This window comes from Camelus ferus, chromosome 35, assembly GCF_009834535.1.
Source record: "Camelus ferus isolate YT-003-E chromosome 35, BCGSAC_Cfer_1.0, whole genome shotgun sequence".
Classification (NCBI taxonomy): domain Eukaryota; kingdom Metazoa; phylum Chordata; class Mammalia; order Artiodactyla; family Camelidae; genus Camelus; species Camelus ferus.
This window is the reverse complement of record NC_045730.1, coordinates 20,991,417-21,010,650: the sequence shown is the minus strand read 5'-3', so window position 1 is coordinate 21,010,650 and position 19,234 is coordinate 20,991,417. Positions and strand designations below refer to the sequence as shown.

The 19,234-nt window shown below is 46.1% G+C and overlaps 1 protein-coding gene across 19 annotated transcripts in view; it reads right to left on the bottom strand.

Annotated features, from left to right (window-relative positions):
• Nucleotides 1-19,234, bottom strand: part of LOC102507360 (partitioning defective 3 homolog) — a 456,005-nt gene that overhangs the window by 189,479 nt on the left and 247,292 nt on the right. For 13 of the 19 annotated variants that reach the window (XR_004317528.1, XM_032474041.1, XM_032474050.1 and 10 more), the window contains 4 exons: nucleotides 18,705-18,894; nucleotides 14,393-14,544; nucleotides 13,285-13,329; nucleotides 8,238-8,465 (listed from right to left, as the gene is read on the bottom strand). Coding sequence is in view for 18 of the 19 variants with exons in the window: in XM_032474041.1 (XP_032329932.1) it covers nucleotides 8,238-8,465; nucleotides 13,285-13,329; nucleotides 14,393-14,544; nucleotides 18,705-18,894 (615 nt within the window). In the remaining variant the exon portion in view is untranslated. The remainder of the gene's footprint in view (nucleotides 1-8,237; nucleotides 8,466-13,284; nucleotides 13,330-14,392; nucleotides 14,545-18,704; nucleotides 18,895-19,234) is intronic. The other 6 variants (XM_032474038.1, XM_032474039.1, XM_032474044.1 and 3 more) reach the window with 4 other exon arrangements.

Below are 19,234 nucleotides of genomic sequence, written 5' to 3'. Positions count from 1 at the left end.
CAAACAGGTAATCGTGTGAAAACCAGCTTTTATTGCCCCCTGTTTGTAAAGAGCAACTCTAGGAATTAGAAATATCTAATTTTAAAAAAAACCCCACATACTCCTGAGTAATTTACAATTTACTTTGGAAGACAAAGGATTAAATGTAATTGTACACAAGATTACCCAGTCTTCTCACTCTATCTTCTTAAAACAAAATTTAAAAGGAGTGAGTTAACATGAGACATTACTAACTGGAAAGGTTCACTAGATTGAGCAAATCCACTGATCACCACAGAGTTCTACTGACTAATGTTTCATAAAACACAATGTAATAAAAATAAATGCGGACTGGGCTCCCAGGCACTGCAGAGTCCTGTGTGGGATTCGAGAACTTTCTTATTATAAATATAAATATATATTATTTTTGTTTCTTATTTTAGTTGACTAATCTGACTTTCGAAAAGGAGGAAAAGATGTGGGAAATGAACAGCTAGTGATACAGATGGTGTCGAATAATTGGATCTGCTTTCCTGGACCCTGACTTTTAACATCAGAATGATGAGTTCCTGGCAATGGAAAAACTTCGCTTTTTCAGAACAGTAAAAACACACACACACAAAGCTGGCAAGAGATACGAAAAATTAAGAAGCTTTTATACTCAAGTGCAGGGTGGGAATAATAACTGACGTTATGAAGAACAAAGGGTCTGACCGCGACAGCGAAAAGGACAGGAAGGAGTCAGGTGACACTGATCAGGGGTCTCAGAGAAGGGGCTTCAGGAGCGGCAGGGATGTTCAGATGGGTGACTCCTAAAACACTGTTTTAAAATTAAATTTATTTCATTTAAAAGAAAAAAAAAACACCTCTCAGTTTACAGTGGGGTGAGCAGTAGAAAGACAGAACAATAAAACTGCACTCCGAGAGACTGGCCACCAAAGACCATTCATTCTTCACTTCTGCTTTACACCGTAACTTCCCTCACTGCATCCCTCCAAACAGACGGGGAAAACGTTCCTGAAGCTCCGGGCAGGGTGTCACCTCCACCTCCCCGTCCCCGAGAGGGCGCTCCGGAGCAAGCACAGGAGGCTCGGCTCCTCCCTCTTCCAACCCTGCAAACGTGTTTTCGGTGAACAACCGATTTTCACGTTCAAACGATGGTCCCCGGCGGAGACTGTCTCCCGCCCACGGGGACAACCTACAGAGAAGCTGAAGGCTTTCAATTCAACAGACCGAACGGGCCGGCTGCACAAGGAAAACGGCAGCGTTCATAACCCTCCTGTTGCAATGGCCACCAAGAATTTCATTTTTATCAAGGACGGAATTGCTGTCAAGTGGATGTTTTAACAATCTACAAAATATTATTTATGGTGTCAAGGGAAAAGAGTCCAAGTCACTGCTCTGACTCTTTAAGTGGAAAAGCAAAAACAAATAACAACACAAAAATATGCAAGTGTGATGAAACAGTGAGTGGCTAGCAAAGCTGTTTTGCCATTTATTGAGAAATCAAAATGACAAAGTCAGTGTTCTTAACTCTCACATCATAAATCCATATTGGGAGATCCACAAAAATTTCTTGATGTTAAAAAAAAACACACTTTATACTAAAAAGTCTCAGACACATTCTATATATAGATTTACTTTGACTTATGATGGGGTAATGGCTCGATAAACCCAACATAAATTGAAAATACCACAAGTCAAAAATACACTGAATACACCTAACCACCGAACATCAGGGCTTAGCCTCCTTGCCTTCCATGTGCTCAGAACACTTACATTTTTTTCCCACAGTTGGGCTAAGTCGTCTAACACAGAGCCTACATTAGAACAAAGTGTTGAAGGTCTCATGTAATTCAGTGACTGCTGCACTGAAAGTGAAAACCAGACTGGCTGTCAGTGCACTGGTTGTGTTCCCTCACAATGGTGGGGCTGACGGGGAGGGGCAGCTGGCTCTCATCACCCAGCATCTCCAGAGAGGATCTGCACACCACTGACGAGGGAGCAGATCCAAATTCAAAGCCAGACTTATGTTTTCGACCAAATGCATGTCGCTTTTGAACCATCATAAAGTTGAAAAATTGTAGGTGGAACCATTGTAAATCGGGGAACATCCATGCTCAGTTAAGGCTTTAGAAAGTCAAGGGAGAGCCAGATTGCTTGGGGGGAGTTTCCTGAAGAAGGAAGATGACAGTCCAATGGGAGGGGGGTAGGGGAGAGCCAGGGGCAGAGACAGACGCACCTGGCAGACAGCGCATGGTCTGAGTGAGAAGGGGCACAGAAGGACCGCGAGTTAACTCAGCAGGTCTAGGGACAGTAGGACCAGGGAGGGCACCCTCACATCTTCAGATATTAAATATTGAGGATTTGGGCTAGACTGGACAGGAGGAGTGAAATGCGGAGATTTCCTGGGGAAAAATTAAGAAAACTTGGTAATGGGGTGATTACACGGTGAGATGGTGATTCTGAGTGTCTGAGCGGGAGGTGCTAATGAGCAAGCTCCAACCTCATCATCCGTCTTCTTGTGTGTGAGCAGCTAAGCCCGCAGCCGCAGTTTCTGCCTTCTGTCTGGCACTGCCAGGCATCACCCCTCACCCAGATCATGTCACCATCAGAGAGCTGATCTCGCCAACAACCCCGCTGCTTGCCACGTTGTCCCCAACCTCCCGCTCTCCAACCTGCCTCCCCAGCAACCATATTCTTTCGCTCGAGGCTCTTCAAATGCTCTTCACTGTCCTTATTATAAACAAAAACCATTTAAACAAGGCTGCCTGTGATCCATGCTCTGTCTATGTCTTAAACCCCATTCCTTAGGGCACTCTCACCTGCAGGGGGCACATCACCCTTACTCCAGAGACGGTCCCCACGCACGTGCCCCTACGTCCCTCTGCATCCCACTGAGGACCACTCAAAGCAGCAGGACTTGCTGCAACCACGGCCTCTTCTGGGATGCACTTTCCCCACCACCTCCCCCTCCACTCGAACTCCTTGAGGGCTGAGTGGGTCCCCCAGGCTTTGGTACCATGGCAACCTGCACACCACCGTGGCCCTCAGCCACTAACCACATCGCTTCTCAAGTGTCAGATTATCCACTGGACTGAACCACCCCCAGCCCCTCAGGAACTTACAGCCTCAATATCAGATTTTAGGTGCCACAACTCATGAATACTTTATAGTAGTTTTAGTGTAACGAGTTTTCCCATTTGTAAGTTTAATATCCTAGGAAACTCACAGGGCTGCATATCAGAGCGCACGCACTTGCGGTTCAGTTTCCAAGGATGATCTTGGTCCTACTGTTACACACTTTTTCCCTATCAAAAAATGCTTAAAATGAGGACTCTACAATTCAAACACTTCAGATGTGACTTTTCATCATACTTTCAGCTTAACTTACTTTTCTCCTAGAAAAAGAAGTACCAGGAACAGACTGGGCCCCTCCCCATGCGTCCACCCCTGCTGCGTTCAGAAAACCCCTAAAATTAAGGCTCCTTTTCTTAAACTGCAAGTGATACTAAAGTATACAAGTTGGCCTAAGAGGATAAGACAGGTTATTCTTGGAGGGAGGGAGGGACGGAGGGTGCAGTTCAGGGGCAGAGCACGTGCTCAGCATGCACAAGGTCCTGGGTTCAATTCCCAGTACCTCCCTTAAAAAAAAAAATACAACAGGTTATTCTAATTCTTAGCAATTCAGAATAAGTATTTCTTATAGATCAACACCCAACTAGCCATTAAGACGGATTAACCAAATGGGGAACCTTCTACAAAGTGCTCTGTGATTTTGAAACTCACATCCTGAACTCTTCCTCTACAGATTTACGGAAATCTAATGTGGCTTCTTAAGGTACAATTAGACCTAGTTTGCATTACTTTTGCTCAAATCAGTACCCATAAAAGGTGTGAGAAGTGTGCAGGATGTGAGAGTGCAAAGTCTGAGCCATCCATGCAATGTGCTACCTTGAAGCTCATAAAATAAACCAAACTTCCCCTGGAAGCTCTCAGATGAGCTGCTTCACTAACATACATTCAGTTTCCTCAAACCTCACACTGCTAACCTGAATTAACCATAAAGCAACTATAAATATAAAGCAATGCTCTTTTCTGGCCCCTGTTAAGAGTTCTCTAAGAAAGTAGGCAAGCTACTCAAAAGTAATCTCTCCCTGTTTTCAAGACATCCAACTCTCACATTTAAAATAGTAAACTGGGTAGATCTTAAAACTGAGAGGTGCCATGAGCAGGATGGCACTCGGCTTTGTTGTTCTCCTTGACCCCAACCAAAAGCTGTTACTGGACTGAGAGTGAAGCTTACGATTTGGCAACTTTTAATTGAGGGACGATAACGGGGCTATTTTCAAAAACAAAACAAAGGAAAGTTATTCAGCATCCATGGTCTTGGCAGCAACGGACGCTGATTTATCATGGGGGAAGCAGGCGCTGCTCGCTGGGAGCCAGGCGGGGCGTGTGATTTGCATAGAAGAGGGAGCAGATTGTGGATGCCCTGACCTGTCAAACACAGGTAGGGCCTAGGAGATAATGGGTCCCAGAATACAAAGCTCTTGATCCAGACAGACACACAACATGGAGAGGCCAGATGGATTAAATGGGAGACAAAAACGCTGGCTTCTGCCATCTCCATGGGAGGACCGTCAGTATTACAGGAGATGACAGGTACCAGACCGCATGTGGACCCGCCCATCTCTTGGCCACATCACTGTGCTTGTGCCGTGAGTTCAAAGCTGCCGAGAGGGCAAGCCTGTTCCCAGCCACAGGGAGGAGCACAGCCAAGAGCCACCAGCCTACCTCCCCCCAGGGCTGCCCTGGAAAGGGGCCGAGGGCTGTGTGGGACAGAAACAGGCGGCTGGAACAGCACAGGTAATCTCCCCCCATGCCCCGCACGTTTCTAGGCTGCACCGACTGCATCCTCACCAGACGGCCGTCTAACAAAGACTGCTCGGACAGGCTCCTCTTTGCAGAGCAGCCCTCAACAGGGACACGCATCTTCACTTCAACCGGCAGCCACCACTGAGTCCCACCTCCATACGAGAAAGCCCCCCAGCTCCGGGGTCCCTCAGAGCATGAGGACAGCAGGGCTGAGACATGCCGCCAGGGACAGTGCCCACATGGCGCGGATGCAGGAGTGGGAATGCGGGGGCGGGGGTGCGCGGGGGCGCGCGGGGGCGGGTGCACAGGTGAGGATGCAGAGATGAGGATGCAGGGGCACAAGCAGAAACAGGAACTCGGACAGTGGCACAGGCCGTGTGGACCACGCAGTGAGAACTGTCAGTCTCTGGAAAGGATGGTGCTGAGGGAATTGGAGGAGGAGCTCCTTTCTCACAACTGTGCTTAGTCCTACGTAAAGGAGACGGTCCCATGACCACCAGCAGTGACATCAGCCTTGACAGATTTTTTTTTTTTTTAAAGAAAACAAAGGGTTTGCAGAGGCACTGGAGGTCTCGGCCACGCAGGTCCAGTGTGGGACACAGAGAAGGAGGGACGAGTCGCTGCCGACCCAGGGGCTCGCTGCCTGTCTCTGTGCACGCAGCGCTGCTGGCTAAGCAGGTGCTACTCACTGACATGACAACATCCCCGACTCCCACACTTCACCCAGCCCCAAGCCCGGCCCTGCGGGAGTGAGACTGGTGGCGTCTTTCTTCCCGGGCTTTCCAGAGAAGCAGGCAGGACTGTGGTCAGCCCGTGACCGGGCCGCAGAGTCAGGAGACGCTAAACCTGTGCGGCACTGCAGAAAGAAGTCATCCACACCCGAGCTTTTAAAACTTCATCTGAAAAACTGCGACCTTCCCTTTTTAAAACTTTAAAGTTACGGAGAAGCACCATGTTCAAAAAGTGATTTAAAAATGCACACAGCCATTGGGGTGACAGCAGGGAGCAGGTGACCTTGCAGTCCCATGGGCTTGGCCTCCCACGTGCTCCCCAACTCCCCCAAGCCCCCGAGCCCCCCCATCCCAGACACACAACATGCAACCTGAGAATCAATGACCTCGGCATCCGAGTCTTCAGTTTTACAACTGAGGGGATTAAAGCTTAAGGCTTTTAAGCAACTTCACCCAAACCCCAAACTAGTGAAAAGAACTGGATGGGACGTGAGTCATCGGACCACGCCCCTGCTCCTGCCACCCTGCTCGTCCACTGCAAAAGCTCTGTCAGCATCTGAATTGTACAATTTGGTTGCCTTTCTTCCACCGTAGTCAAAGTTCAAAGATCAGTCTGAAGAAAGACATCACAAAATCAGGACTTTTGGAAAACCCAGCACTTTGTGGTGGCAGGGACCTGGGTCACGTGTCTCTCCCAGCTCTTATCCAGAACTTTCCCTCCAGTTCACAAGTTGTAGTTTGTCTAGTTACTTGTTTTTCCCTTGATGATTGCTGAACACAAAATTTTTCATATAAAATACTTAAATTAATTATTTCCAAATAAAAATGGACACTAAGTTTATATAGGGACAGACTCAGACATCTACACCAGTGAGGAGGTCTGGAAGCCACAGAATTAAGAACACGCCCTGAACTGCTATCTACCCCAGCCCCTGCAGTGTGGGAGATAAGTGATATATGTAAGAAAACTGCATTTTATGCAGGAATTTAAATAACATTTCAACCAGAATAAGAAAAAAAGTTCAGAAGCATCTTAACTTGTAAATGATTAAAAAAACAAATACTCAGGTGCCCAAGTACGAGGTCTCTTGTTAGCTATGCACCCAGGACAGGGGCGAGATCTCCAAGCGATGGAGGGGCCCACCCGGGAGGTACTGGTCAGGATGGCAGGGAACCGCGGACACGCTGGGAAAAACCCAACGGCTGGGAGCCCATATGACTCAGGATCTCGGAGACCAGGCTTGGCAGCAAAAATAGGAAATATGTTCTTCATCTGGCAAGAATCGACTGCATATATTTGAAATCACAGGCTGGAGGGAGTGAAAACCTGTCCAGATTTAGACAGAGAATGAGGAGGGGGCGGGGGAGGGTGGAGCCGCCCTCTCCCAGGTTGGGCTTTGCCTGTTTCACTATGGCAGGAATGCTCATCCTGCCAAGAGCACGCTGTGCGCCAGGCCGAGATGACACAGTCTGCTGTGAGTCTCCTGCGAATGTGGCTTTCACTTAAAACCCTCCTTCTGCCCCACAATCTTCCTTAGGGATGTGTGTCCCCCCAAAGTTAAACCCAAAGTCGACCATGACCCACTGGAACACTCTCTGCTTTAACTCTGGACGGTGGCCCCAGCTTCAGTGCCGACAGCTGGAAGGGCATAGTCACTCGGAAGTCAAACGACCAAAATATGAATTAGCATTAACGAGCAGTATGAGCTAGTCCGTGATCTTTACCATCAGGATTCACGTCCTTTCTCTTCTAAGCAGATACACTGTGGAGTTTCTTCCTTACGTTTAAATCAAATGGCTACTCTCACACCATGGAAACTTAACTATAACGACAACTCACCGAAGCGGACGTTCGTACGTTCTTATAAACGTCGCTTTCCTCTCAGCAGACTACAGAAAACACACTGCTTCTTCACTGCAACCTCTGACTTTCGATAATTTTGGCTTAAAATATTTTGCAATTTGGAAACACACACACAGACACAAACATCTTGCTAGCGCAGTTCAGGGAAAGCAAGAGTAATTCACAGAAACAAAACAAATGTATGTTCTCAAAATCACAGATGACGACACGCGTTCGCTTGAGATCCAGTATTACAGACACTGCACAGCAGCGGCTTTCAGACATTCTGCTTCTCAGGATGCTTGACACCCCTAAAATTTATTCAAGACTCAAAAGAAAATTTCTATGTGGATTATATCTAACAATATATACTGCATTAAAACTGAGTTTAAAAATATGAATTATTTTGTAAAAAGTGACAAATTTCATAATGACAGAAAACATACTTTACCAAAAAAAAAAAAAGTCTTGTATTTTCCAAAAACAATTCATGAGGATAATGGCCCTGTGTTAAATTTTAGCAAATCTCTTTAGCATCGAGCTGGGAAGGTTCTTCTATCTGCTCTGCATTCAGTCCACTGCGGAATCACGGGACAGATCGCCTCTAGAAAACCCAACCGTACACTTGCAAGAGAGTAAGAGTGTAAAAGGTAAATACCATCATCTTCTTAATGAAGATGGTTTCGACCTCAGAGATCCCACTGCAGGGCCCCGGGAACCCACAGGGTTCCCCGGAGCACACTTGAAGAGCCGCTGCTCTGCAGAGCTGCACGCAGTGGCTGTCCTTTCGGACACCGGGCACTTACGCGTCTCCATGCCTTCGTCATCGTCGTCCATAGCAGGTTTGTCATAGGACTTGTCGATGGCAGCTCGGAAGCTCTCGTTGCACCCTCTTCCTCGGATGATCCTCGGCCGTGGGCGGTGGAAGGGGATGTCCCCATTCAGAGTCACCTCGGCGACCGCCGTCTGCAGACTCTCTAAAGAGCTCGACTTCTTCAGACCCAGGGATGGCCCCACGTCTCGGCTGGGGGAGCCTTGGAGGTGTGCAAAGACAGAGCGTCGTTAGAGTCAGCGATGAAGACGACGTGCCCAAGAAGCCACGCACTGTGGGAAACGCCACGGACATAAACCAACTGTCTGCTCAGTGTCCACTTCTGGACTGTGGATGGCAAGACATACAAAGGGAAGGGACAGCCTCTCATTTTAATTTTCCCCAAATGTTCATTAAATGTGGTCTATCTTCTCTATAAGAAGAAATCTATCAGCATCCATTTATGGGTCAACAGGTGAAATCTTTGTCAGATCATTTTCTCCGAGTTGTGTCAATAACCTGAAGGCCCCAGAATAACCCAGAGGCTCGTCTAAAGAGCAGAGAGGGAGAAAGGCTGAGGGAACCGACCAGGGGAAGGTTGGCTAAAACCGTTTTTTGACAGTGTAAAGTTACTGACAACAGAAGGTAAACTTTGATCTCAACAAGCTTCATTGGGTATCTTCCTCATTACGGTGGGGTTCACCCAAGCCAGCAAGTGAGAAAAGCACAAGAAACCACATGTCCCCAACAAAATCAGGGCACCCTGGCGCCAGCTGGAACCTAATTCTGGAAAGCGGGCGTGTCCTCTAGGAAGAGCAACGCAAGATGTGACTAGGAAGACACCAGGTGAGTAGCTTGTATCTGAATCACGACCCGCGCACCAGAAACTAACAGGACACTGTAAATCAACGGTACTGCAATTAAATAAAAAAAAAGAAAAAGAAAAACAGAAACTATGTAGGGACTGTCTCCAGGGAGAAGCACAGGAGGACAGAGCAGACTTGGACGAGGATTAGACTCCGAGGCCTGTGAACAACGTCTGCTTGAGAAACAGGGGAGGGGCAGGAGGAGGACCAGCAGGGACCGTGAAGACTGCAGCAGGGTGGACGGCAGGGGACCCCCAGAGGATCAGAGCCGGGGCTCGGCTCCTGGAGGACCTGACCGCACCAGGCTTTAGGGGGCAATCGAAATGGATTTCTTTTTTTTCTTTTTTTAATTTTAAATTCCAATTTATTCATTGGTAGGCCACAGAGATTAATCTCATGTAAATTAAGATATGATACTCTCAAGCAGATTTTGTTTTGGTGATATGCAAATTAAAGATTTACATATAGAATGATATATATTATATTTTAAAATATTATACCGGACTTTAAAATGACTCTTTTTTAAATTGAAGTACCGTCAGTTACAATGTGTTCATTTCTGGTGTGCAGCACAGTGTCCCAGTCATGCATATACATACATACAATCGTTTTCATATTCTTTTTTCATTAAAGGTTACTACGAGATACTGAACATAGTTCCCTGGGCTCTACAGAAGAAATTCAAAATGGGTTTCTTTAACCAGGTGAGACAGCCTCGTCCATCACTGCTGACCTAGCACTCACAGGTAGATGAATTTGGCATCTGGATGAGTGAAAAACCAGCACCCACCAGCTGGGCAACCCAGGCTACAGAACGACTTCTCTACTTAGACTGTGAAAATGGCAGGTGCAAAAAAAGGAAGGGCAGGTGAGGCTGGGCAGGTCATCTCTACATGGGGCCGTCAGCCCATATGCTGACCAATAATTAAGGAGCAGCCTGGTACGTCACCGCCTAGAAGACAGATACTTATGACGTGGGCTTCCACGGCTCAGAGGCATTTACGTTCACGCTTTCTAGAATTAGCACTGTGAAGACCTTTTTCTGAATAAATTGTACCTCTCAATTTTCATAGCTCACCAGCTCCATCTGGGTTCTAGAAACACTCTTAAGGCAGATATTTGGTGCTTTCTTGGGTTCATCAAGGATGCGTGTGTATTATCTGTGTATACATGCACGTGTGTCTGTATTATGTATGTGTCTCCAATAAAGATCTGATGCTGCTAGGAAAGACGATCATAAACGCATCATTTACACATGTAGTTAGCTGAGATCTGACTTAATGTACTCGGAGCACTAAAAACTTCCATCACGAATTCCAGAAATGGCATGAGTATTTATTGCAATGAATGTGTATGTCCATATACATGTATATAAATATGGATATATGTGTATAACAGTGCATGTGTGTACTTATTAAAACATAGAAACCCAAGCAAATCTGGGGAGAAAAACAATGATGAAAGTGTAACTAAATAAGCAGTAGCTATTTTGTGAATGTAGCGGAGAGCTCACCCATCTACTCTTTTCTCTAAATTCGTAAGTATGTACTATAACATTCTGGCAAAACATGGAAAACAATAGATGCTGGGCACTGGGCATGCTGGAGGTCAATGAAATACAGTCCATACTGACGCACGGCTGAAATATTCCTAACATCTGTAATTTGTGAATCTATAACAGAGATCAGCAAACCATGGGCCAAATCTGGACGACTTTACTGGAACACAGCCACGCCCATCTGTTTACGTGTTCACCAGGGCTGCCTTCACATGACACCAGAATGAAGTAATTGCTCCAGACACTGCCTGGTCTGCGAGACCCACAGCATTCACTACCTGGTCCCGTACAGAGCTTGCTGCCTCTCACTCTGTAACAGGGATCGCCTACATGTAAATATCCTATTCGTCAAAGAAATGGAACAAAGATTTTGTGAAGTAATATATTGTGAGGATTCCTGAATGAGGGTTACTGAGATTCCTAACATTATAAACTTTATCATTTACCAGTTACAAAAATTGAAAATGTCTTTCACTATACAAAGTACGGGCAAAAGATTAGTTTTAGTTACACACACACACAAATCAATGTCTCTTAATTCTAAAATAATATTTTGAGGCTCTATATACAACCTTTCAGGTCATTAGGATACTTTGTGTATTTTTTATACTCAAGGATTAACCTGGTTAGAAACCCCATTCTCTCGTTCCTGTCCTCTCTTCTGGCAGGAAGCAAATTTACCCCCAAAATCCCTAAATCCGGGAATAAAGGCAGAAATAGTAATCATACCATTTTCCTTAGGTCTAGTTTTCTTCTACCCAGTAATATTTCTCTCATCGAAAAAAAGCAGAGGAAGTCTTTTGCAAGGGCAAAGGGAAATGGAATTGAGTTTTCATTATGAAAAGCTTATGGCTGGACAGACGATCTGCACTCAGAGGCCACTGCGACAAGACCAAAAGCCTTCGGCCTACACAGTAAAACCATGACAATCTTAACAATTCAAGTGAAGTGAAGAAAGAAAAATAACCGACAGTGTGTTCAGTGTCCAACACTGGAGGGTGAGAAGGGTCGAGTTTGACATTTTATTCACTGCAGATTTAAAACCAATAGACCCAAAAGTACTTTGACGTCCATGTAATAATTTTTGTCCCAAGTCCTTCTAGTTTAATTGGGTAGGACAGATCGCAACTAGTACCCCAAATGCTGTTTCTATCTAGGATCTAACACTTTAAAAAAACTATAAAAACATATGACTCAATTAGATTATAAAATCTACCTCGTCACCAGGAAAGTTACTTCATGTCTTCAGTTGAAATCTGGGCATCATTATTATTTTTTTAAATCCCAATAAATTGTTCTTTTCCTGTTAGTAATAGTGTGTGGGTTAAATTAAATACTTTCCTTACTTTACCTAATTGGCACAGTATATAAAGTCATGTTCTTTGACCTGAGCAGCTCAGCTTGGTTTTTATGAACATCAACTTGGATTGGGGTTACTTCTTTAAAAGTACTGAAGACTATTAGCTCTAAAAACTAACGACTAATTTGCATATGTGAACTATCAAATGGCATTTTTCTTTAGCTCTCTTAACAGAATTTCAATGAATTTTCTGTTTGATAAAAGAAATAGCTTCTTAATGAGGGCTGGGGCTATTGTTAACTGCACTGCACTATAGTTAATCCAGTGATTTATTGGATGTAATTTTTATAATCTATCTTTACAGAACGGGAAAACTCCAACCATGCCCACAGCCATCTGTACATATGCATGTGGGATACACATTTTGCAAGAAGCCTAAAACTAATTCCTGCTGCAGGTTACGAAGGTGAACTGATGCTCATTAGTGCTAAGTGGGGCAACTGCACCACATCGGATCTAGAGATACTAAAACACGCCTTCAGACTTACAACAATAAATCACACGTGCTCAACTGTACAAAGCACATTAACTTTCGTCACACATACTTTCGTCTGATTATTTTCATAAAATAACAGAGTAAGAAAAATCTACTATAATGTAAAACCCAGGTCAACATAATTCATTATTTCCATGGAATGTTTCAGGTAGCATTTTAGAAGCCAGCCCTAAGTAGTTCAGAAACAAAACACAGCAAAACACCAAAAACCTTTAAAGTCACAAAGTTAAGATAAGGATGCGCTGTAGATTGAACTGAATGTCAGATGACCAGGAACTAACGCTTCGTCTGAAAGAGAGCTAAGGTGTCTGAGTGACCAGTAACAGCAACGCTGGACTCTGTCCTTCAGGGGAAATATCTATCTTTGCGCTGTTGTCCTTCAAATCAAATCATCACTCTGAGAATCATTTCTTGGGTGTTAACCTAGGCACGGGGTAGAGGACTTAAAAAAAAACAGTCTCCCATAAGAAACCACATGTTGGGGAATTTGATCAGTTTTACGTGTGACAAAACAGCCCCCCACAAACATAACTAAGAAACTCTAGGTGCTCTAGCATCTTGGAAGCACTAAAGCACATTTCAATTTAGCATGTATCACGCTGATCAATTTCTCCTCACCAAAAATTTTCCTCGGCTTGTGCAATTTGATTTCCGACCACGGGAACGTCGGAGCAAGCCCGGAATGGTTATGTTTACGTGAGTATGACTGGCAGCTCCTTGGACCACGGTTTCTATGGCAACAGTCTGGCTGCCCGTTCTTACCTGCTTTCTGGTCACCCGCTGTACTGAGTTTAGTCTCGTCAGCTACTGTTAAAAGGTAAATGTAGACCGGTTAGCTCAGTTAGCCCCGCGGCCGGACATGCTTCAACCACCCCCAGGTCTTCTCAGTTAGGGGATAATTCTTAGGTAACATTTCATGCAAATAATACGGGACATCAAGCCAACATTCAGAATCAAAGTGGGGGAAGGAGCCGTGTCTCCATGCAACGCCGGTCATCCCACCTCACGGACCCATGTGTTATTGGTGTGTTAGCACATTGTCACCAGCCGGGCAAGGCATCGCCAAGCTCTTCTTTGATGCACGTGATAAATTAATGCTTTTAGTCTTCAAGTACAAACAGCCACCAGAGAACAGCGTAAACACATTGCGACTGATTAACAAGGGTTCCTAATCATTCAATCGGTTTACAGGTCTATTGGATTAATTAATTGACTTTTTTCTTTGTTTCGGGTTTTGGTGGATTTGGATTTTAAAAAAGACACTACCTGATTGGTGTTTAATTGAACAGCTAGGGTTATTTCCCTCTCATTTGGCTTCCAAATACTTTCTACAATAAATATTCTCTCAAATTATTTCTCCAATTAAATGCCTTAATTATCAACACATAAGCACTTCTATCAAATAAACCTCAAAGACCAGCGGTGGAAGGAAGCTGTCGTGAAGGAACCAAACTCCAGACATGGATTGAGATAATGGTTTCTCTCCAAACTTTTTCTTCCGGTTTGAGACCCCACCACCACCAGCCACATCAGAGGGCAAGGACGTTGCTTTTCAGCAGCCAAGGTGTTAAAACACGTCATTCTTTCCCGAATGAAGATACATGAGTGTATCATGATACACACACGTGTTTGTTTCCTTTCTCATCAGAAAACATATATATTAACATATTGTGCACTATGTAAACATGCCACTTAAGAGAAATATAGTTTATCTCGAACTCAGAGAAAAACTCATTTTTGCCAAATTGCCTCATTTCACAGTTATTTTCTCTATCGCTCAAAGTAAACAGCCATGTGTTTGGGACCATCAGTTTTAATCTGAGAGCGTCTAAACCTTGTTTAGAGAGAGGTTCACGGAGATTGTACTCACTACCTAAATCCATGCTTTTTGATTTTCGCGTTTTAACGAAATCCAATTGACTGGCATCTGAAAATTGCTTTGTGCGTTTTTCTGACATACTCTGACGTCCAAATCCTTCCCGTTGAAAAGCCAGAACTGGGTCGACATCTGGACTCAAAGAGCTGGTGTGGAGAGAAAGACACAGAAACATTTACTGAAAACGGGGGACACGCAGTTCAGGTAAGTTCATATACACCTGTGTAGAGGGGTGTGTGTATTCTTCAGAAATACTTTAACTAATACCAGTATAGTCCATTCAAAAAGGTGGTGTCTGAGTAGGAGGCGATGGGAAAATACGACATTAATTCACATTCAGAGCAGTTCTTTCTCCACGTGACACAGACTGGATATTTGAGGAAACCTGTCATATCGTAATACAAATGGAGGTGCTGGGGACTGAACCCAGAACCCCGTGCGTGCTGAGCACGCGGTCCACCCTGAGCTACACTCACCCCTGCCCGTATCACGATACAAGTAAGTGACTGCATGAACTGCAGTTGAACAGAAGTTTTAAAAAGGTTATGTCCTGGTCTTCTTATATATCCTTCATCTTGTGTTTCAAAACAAAACCCTGGCATGCAGTTCCAAGAGGGTGAATGCTCTCTCTGCAATACTTAATCAGCTGAGAAGAAATCAACTCGACAAATTGTGATTAGAACTTAATCTGATTAAGGCATTATGCTGGGTACCGGAGCCAAAATTATAAATAATGTTCCCTACACGTTCCTTTAAAAAACACCAAGCCAGAAGCGCAACGCAGATACTGCAGGCACGTAGATGGGAGAATGAGGGGTGCTCAGGGAGCCTGGGAAAGCACGACTCAGACTAGATGGACCGTGGTCCACGTGGCCCCCGGGGCCTTCCGGGAGGAGGCAGCGGGGACGACAGGGCATCGCCCCCATCTGTAAAATCCTGTGAGCACTTTCAAAGGCGTGGCCAGGTGTTCTGGGCACAGGCCACACAACAGAACTGTCTTCTCTCTTGGGCACGCTGAGTGAACAAAGAGCTTCCTCCCGCAGTGCCCAGCCACGTCCCCAACATGGCCTGGGGGGACCGTCCCTCATAGCCACTGGACAGACGGGGCGGGGTGCTCTCTGCAGTGTGAGAGGAGCCACGACGGCCTCCTGACGCTGCTGCAGGGGGCCAGCTCCTCGCGCCCTGCCCTGGCCCTCGGAGATGAGCACACATACCGGTGAAACGGGGTGGCTCTGGTTTGGACAGACGCTAGAAATGTAGCTGCGATTTACTGTGTGAAACGATACCCTGCCTTCGAGAAGAGCTAAACCCAAGATCGAGATGAGAAAGACCAAGGAGGTGCTTCGCTGTCAGTGGACGGGGCCTGTGCTGCTTCACTGGCTCTCCCACCTGCCAGGGCCACTGAGAAGACGCAACGCCCAGAGGGGAAAGCCCCTGCTAAACGGCAAACCTACACGCTGGAAACGTCATTCTCACCCAGCAAAGACCTTCTAAGCTCAGCTCATCGCGGTCACATGACTTAGGACAACAGAAACACGGTCCCAAGAAACCAACCCCCAACCACAACCTTAAAAAGCAATCGAACAATCCGCCTCTGTCTTACCCACCGTGCCCAGAGCAGGCCCCGAGGAGGAGACATGGCAGGTGTCCAGGACTCAGAGCCTAAGGACGCTGTCGTCTCAGGGTCCCGCATGTTCAAGGGCAACACCTGAGAAGGAGGCCCCCTCTTGACCTGTGCTACCCCGGGCGCCTCGCTGGCCTCACCACACTCTGGCCCGGGTACCGAGAAAAGAGAAGCCCAGAGGCAAGGGGGGTTCAGCCCAGAGCAAAGACATGTATTTTTTTAAACTTTTTTTTGGGTGGGGGATAGAATCAGTTTTATTTATTATTTATGGAGGTGCCGGGGACTGAGCCCAGGACCTCGTGCATCCTAAGCATGCGCTCTCCCCCTGCGCCACATCCTCCCCTCCAAAACAATTTTTTGTATAAAACACAACGATTTGTCCTAATAAATGAACTCTTTTCATTTGCAATTTGTCATATTTCTCCTGTAAAACTCTGGAGACACTGGATGTTCCAGGAAGAAGAAGGGTCGTGTTCACCTGAAGCCTTAGGGGCCCCTTCACATACGACTCTGCTTGGACCCGACGCACATGTCTAGCGTGCAATTCGCATATAAATACATGCGGCTTCTGCACTTGTCTTACATGTGCACGTGCTTGCACAGTACACTTACCCAGTGGTGTCCACGTACACCACGCTTACGACACTATGCGTGTAATTTCCAGAGCACGTACACCCAATTCCAAAAATACAGTCCTCGAAGTGAAAAATTAAAACCCCTACGGAGAGGACTACAACCCAGCTTTGCCAACAGCAACTCTAAACAACGTATTTTCTCTAAGAGTAATTCTTTCAGACACGGAACGTGGCCCTGTTCCACCATTCTGTACACGCCCCGCAGCCTTTTCCCACGTGACGTGGAATACGTTAAAACCTCAACTCCAAACAGGCATCATGTTTGTGGACAGAGTCATGCATTCTTAATAGAAATCATTTGTAAAAGGTTTTCCAAAGACATACAAATTGTTGTTGCTAATGAAAACCACATATTGGCATATTTTTTAAACTAATTTTACATTCTCTGAAATTACATTGTCACTGAGATTAGAATCTGTTGTTTTACCTTTTTCACCTTAAAAACACTGTTAGGTCCAATTAATGGGTTGAAAAAAGTACATCCTATCAGTTAGCAAATGGCAAGTTGAGCCGTGTGACACGATGGGGCCTTCCACAGTTGGGCAGCGAACTGCGAACATCCACAATTTAAAATGTCAAATGAGTTTGTGAGCTAATAAGAGTCTGGAAATAACTAAACATTCTTAAACCATAGCATAATTAATTCTTCCCTATCAATATACCCATTAAACTAATTTCAGACACGATAAACAGCGCCCTGGAACACTTAGCATGCTAGACCGCAGGGCTGACAGCTGACTCTTTAAAGACTGTAACCATGTCCTGACCCCCAGCGTTATTAAAATTCCAGTTATTAATCCCGCCTTATTGCCCTTTTGTTTTCGTAACATTTTCATCAAGGATTAGGGAGATATTGTCAGGCTGGAAAAGCTTACATTTTCTGCTGTGATTCAGAGCAGCTGCCACTCTTGTTTGGATAACCGTTCATTCATAGTCTTTTCCAGCTCCTGCACATTCCTCACGGCAAACTCATACAAGTCCTCACCATTTTATGAATCTCCTTAGGGAAATCAATGCCACACTCCTGCCCTGCGAGTTACTTGTTTACCTGCACCAACACAGTGCTACGTTCCTCGGGCCCCCACCAGATCTCTGCCTGCAATTCCTCGTCTCGGGGCAGATTCAGCGGCTTCTGCCCCCAGGATGAAGGCCGTGGCACCTACCCCTGACCCTGCTGGCCACAGCTTCCACTGTCGGAGAGGGGTCTGCCCAGCAGCGGTCAAGGCCGTGGCCTCGGGGGGCTCTGGGCGGGTCTGCGTCTTCCAGGGTAGCTCCCCCGCCTCGCTGAACCACAAACTCACCCCAAGGTAAGTAAGCTATTACCACGCAGGCTCGAGAGCAGCTCGATGCAGCAACATTTAAGTATGCTTCTGCTGATGTGTTCATAAAAGACCTCAGAGAAAGAGCAACAAGAAAATCCTGGTGCAGCGCCGCCTGGGCATGGCGCTAACCACCGCGGCAGCCTGCAAGGCCGGCCCGGAGGAAGGCTGCCTTTCGCTTACTGATGTGTATAATCACCGGCACGCAAAGAAGACACACGTCCGCACTCACGTGCCACACGCTGGCTCAGCGACACTAAATGCTCTCTCCTGTTCTGAGAGACACACCAGGCTGCCCCGGACGTCACCGTGCAAGGAGTGAGCGCAAACCCTGCAGAGCCAACAGCACGCTGGGAAGACAGCCAGCCAGGCCCCTCCTGCTCCCGGACCGAACGGCTCTTCTCTTGGCCAAAGTCACCCAACCGTCACACACGCTCAGTCACCACAGGGAGTCGCACAGAATTTATTTAACAGTAAAATAATTCACCAAATTAACACAGATCTAAAGTAGTTAAGAGTGAAACTTAACACCTGAGCAGGGTTGTTGGTTTGGCTAAATTATGAACTAGAGCCCGAGAAAGGCTAAAACCACTGCGCACGCTTCTGAGTGATCACTGAGAGCATTAGATCGTGGAAACAGGACACAAGAAGAACACGATGGGCCATTCACACAGAAAATCAACTGCGACCGTGACTAACGAGTGTCCCCCAGCCCTGGGTGCTCTTACCAGTCTGCGGAGTCACTGATGCCCGCCTGGGCCCACGGGCCAGGGTCTGTCGTCACGAATCCTACGTCATCGTGGGAGCTGGAGGAGGACTGGTCCGAGAGGTGTGGAGGCAGCACTGGCAACCTGTCGTCCTCTATAATGACAGTGTCATCTTGGGGCATGTTCACTGTGGGGGACAGCTGGTACTTCCCTGCACAGTGGGGAAAAAAGGAAGAGAAATTCTAGACATTCATCTAAGGGGCACATGTATGAATGTAAATCCCTTCTGCATTAGAAAACATCTAAACTTGCAGAATCTGCCCAGAACAGAACAGAATTCAGGAAAATGTATTTTCCATAAATGAACGTCAAGTGGAGACCGCCCGTCTGTTCTGTCTCCTGACACTGCAGCCATGGCGCTCTGGGTATTCCATTCCTCCAGTTTAAGTTTCCTAAGGCCAGAGATGATCTCCAGAAAGACTTCCAGTGTGACAACGCCACAGAGACTTGGAGCTGTTAAAGCCCTCTGAAAAATTCTGCAAGGAAGTTTA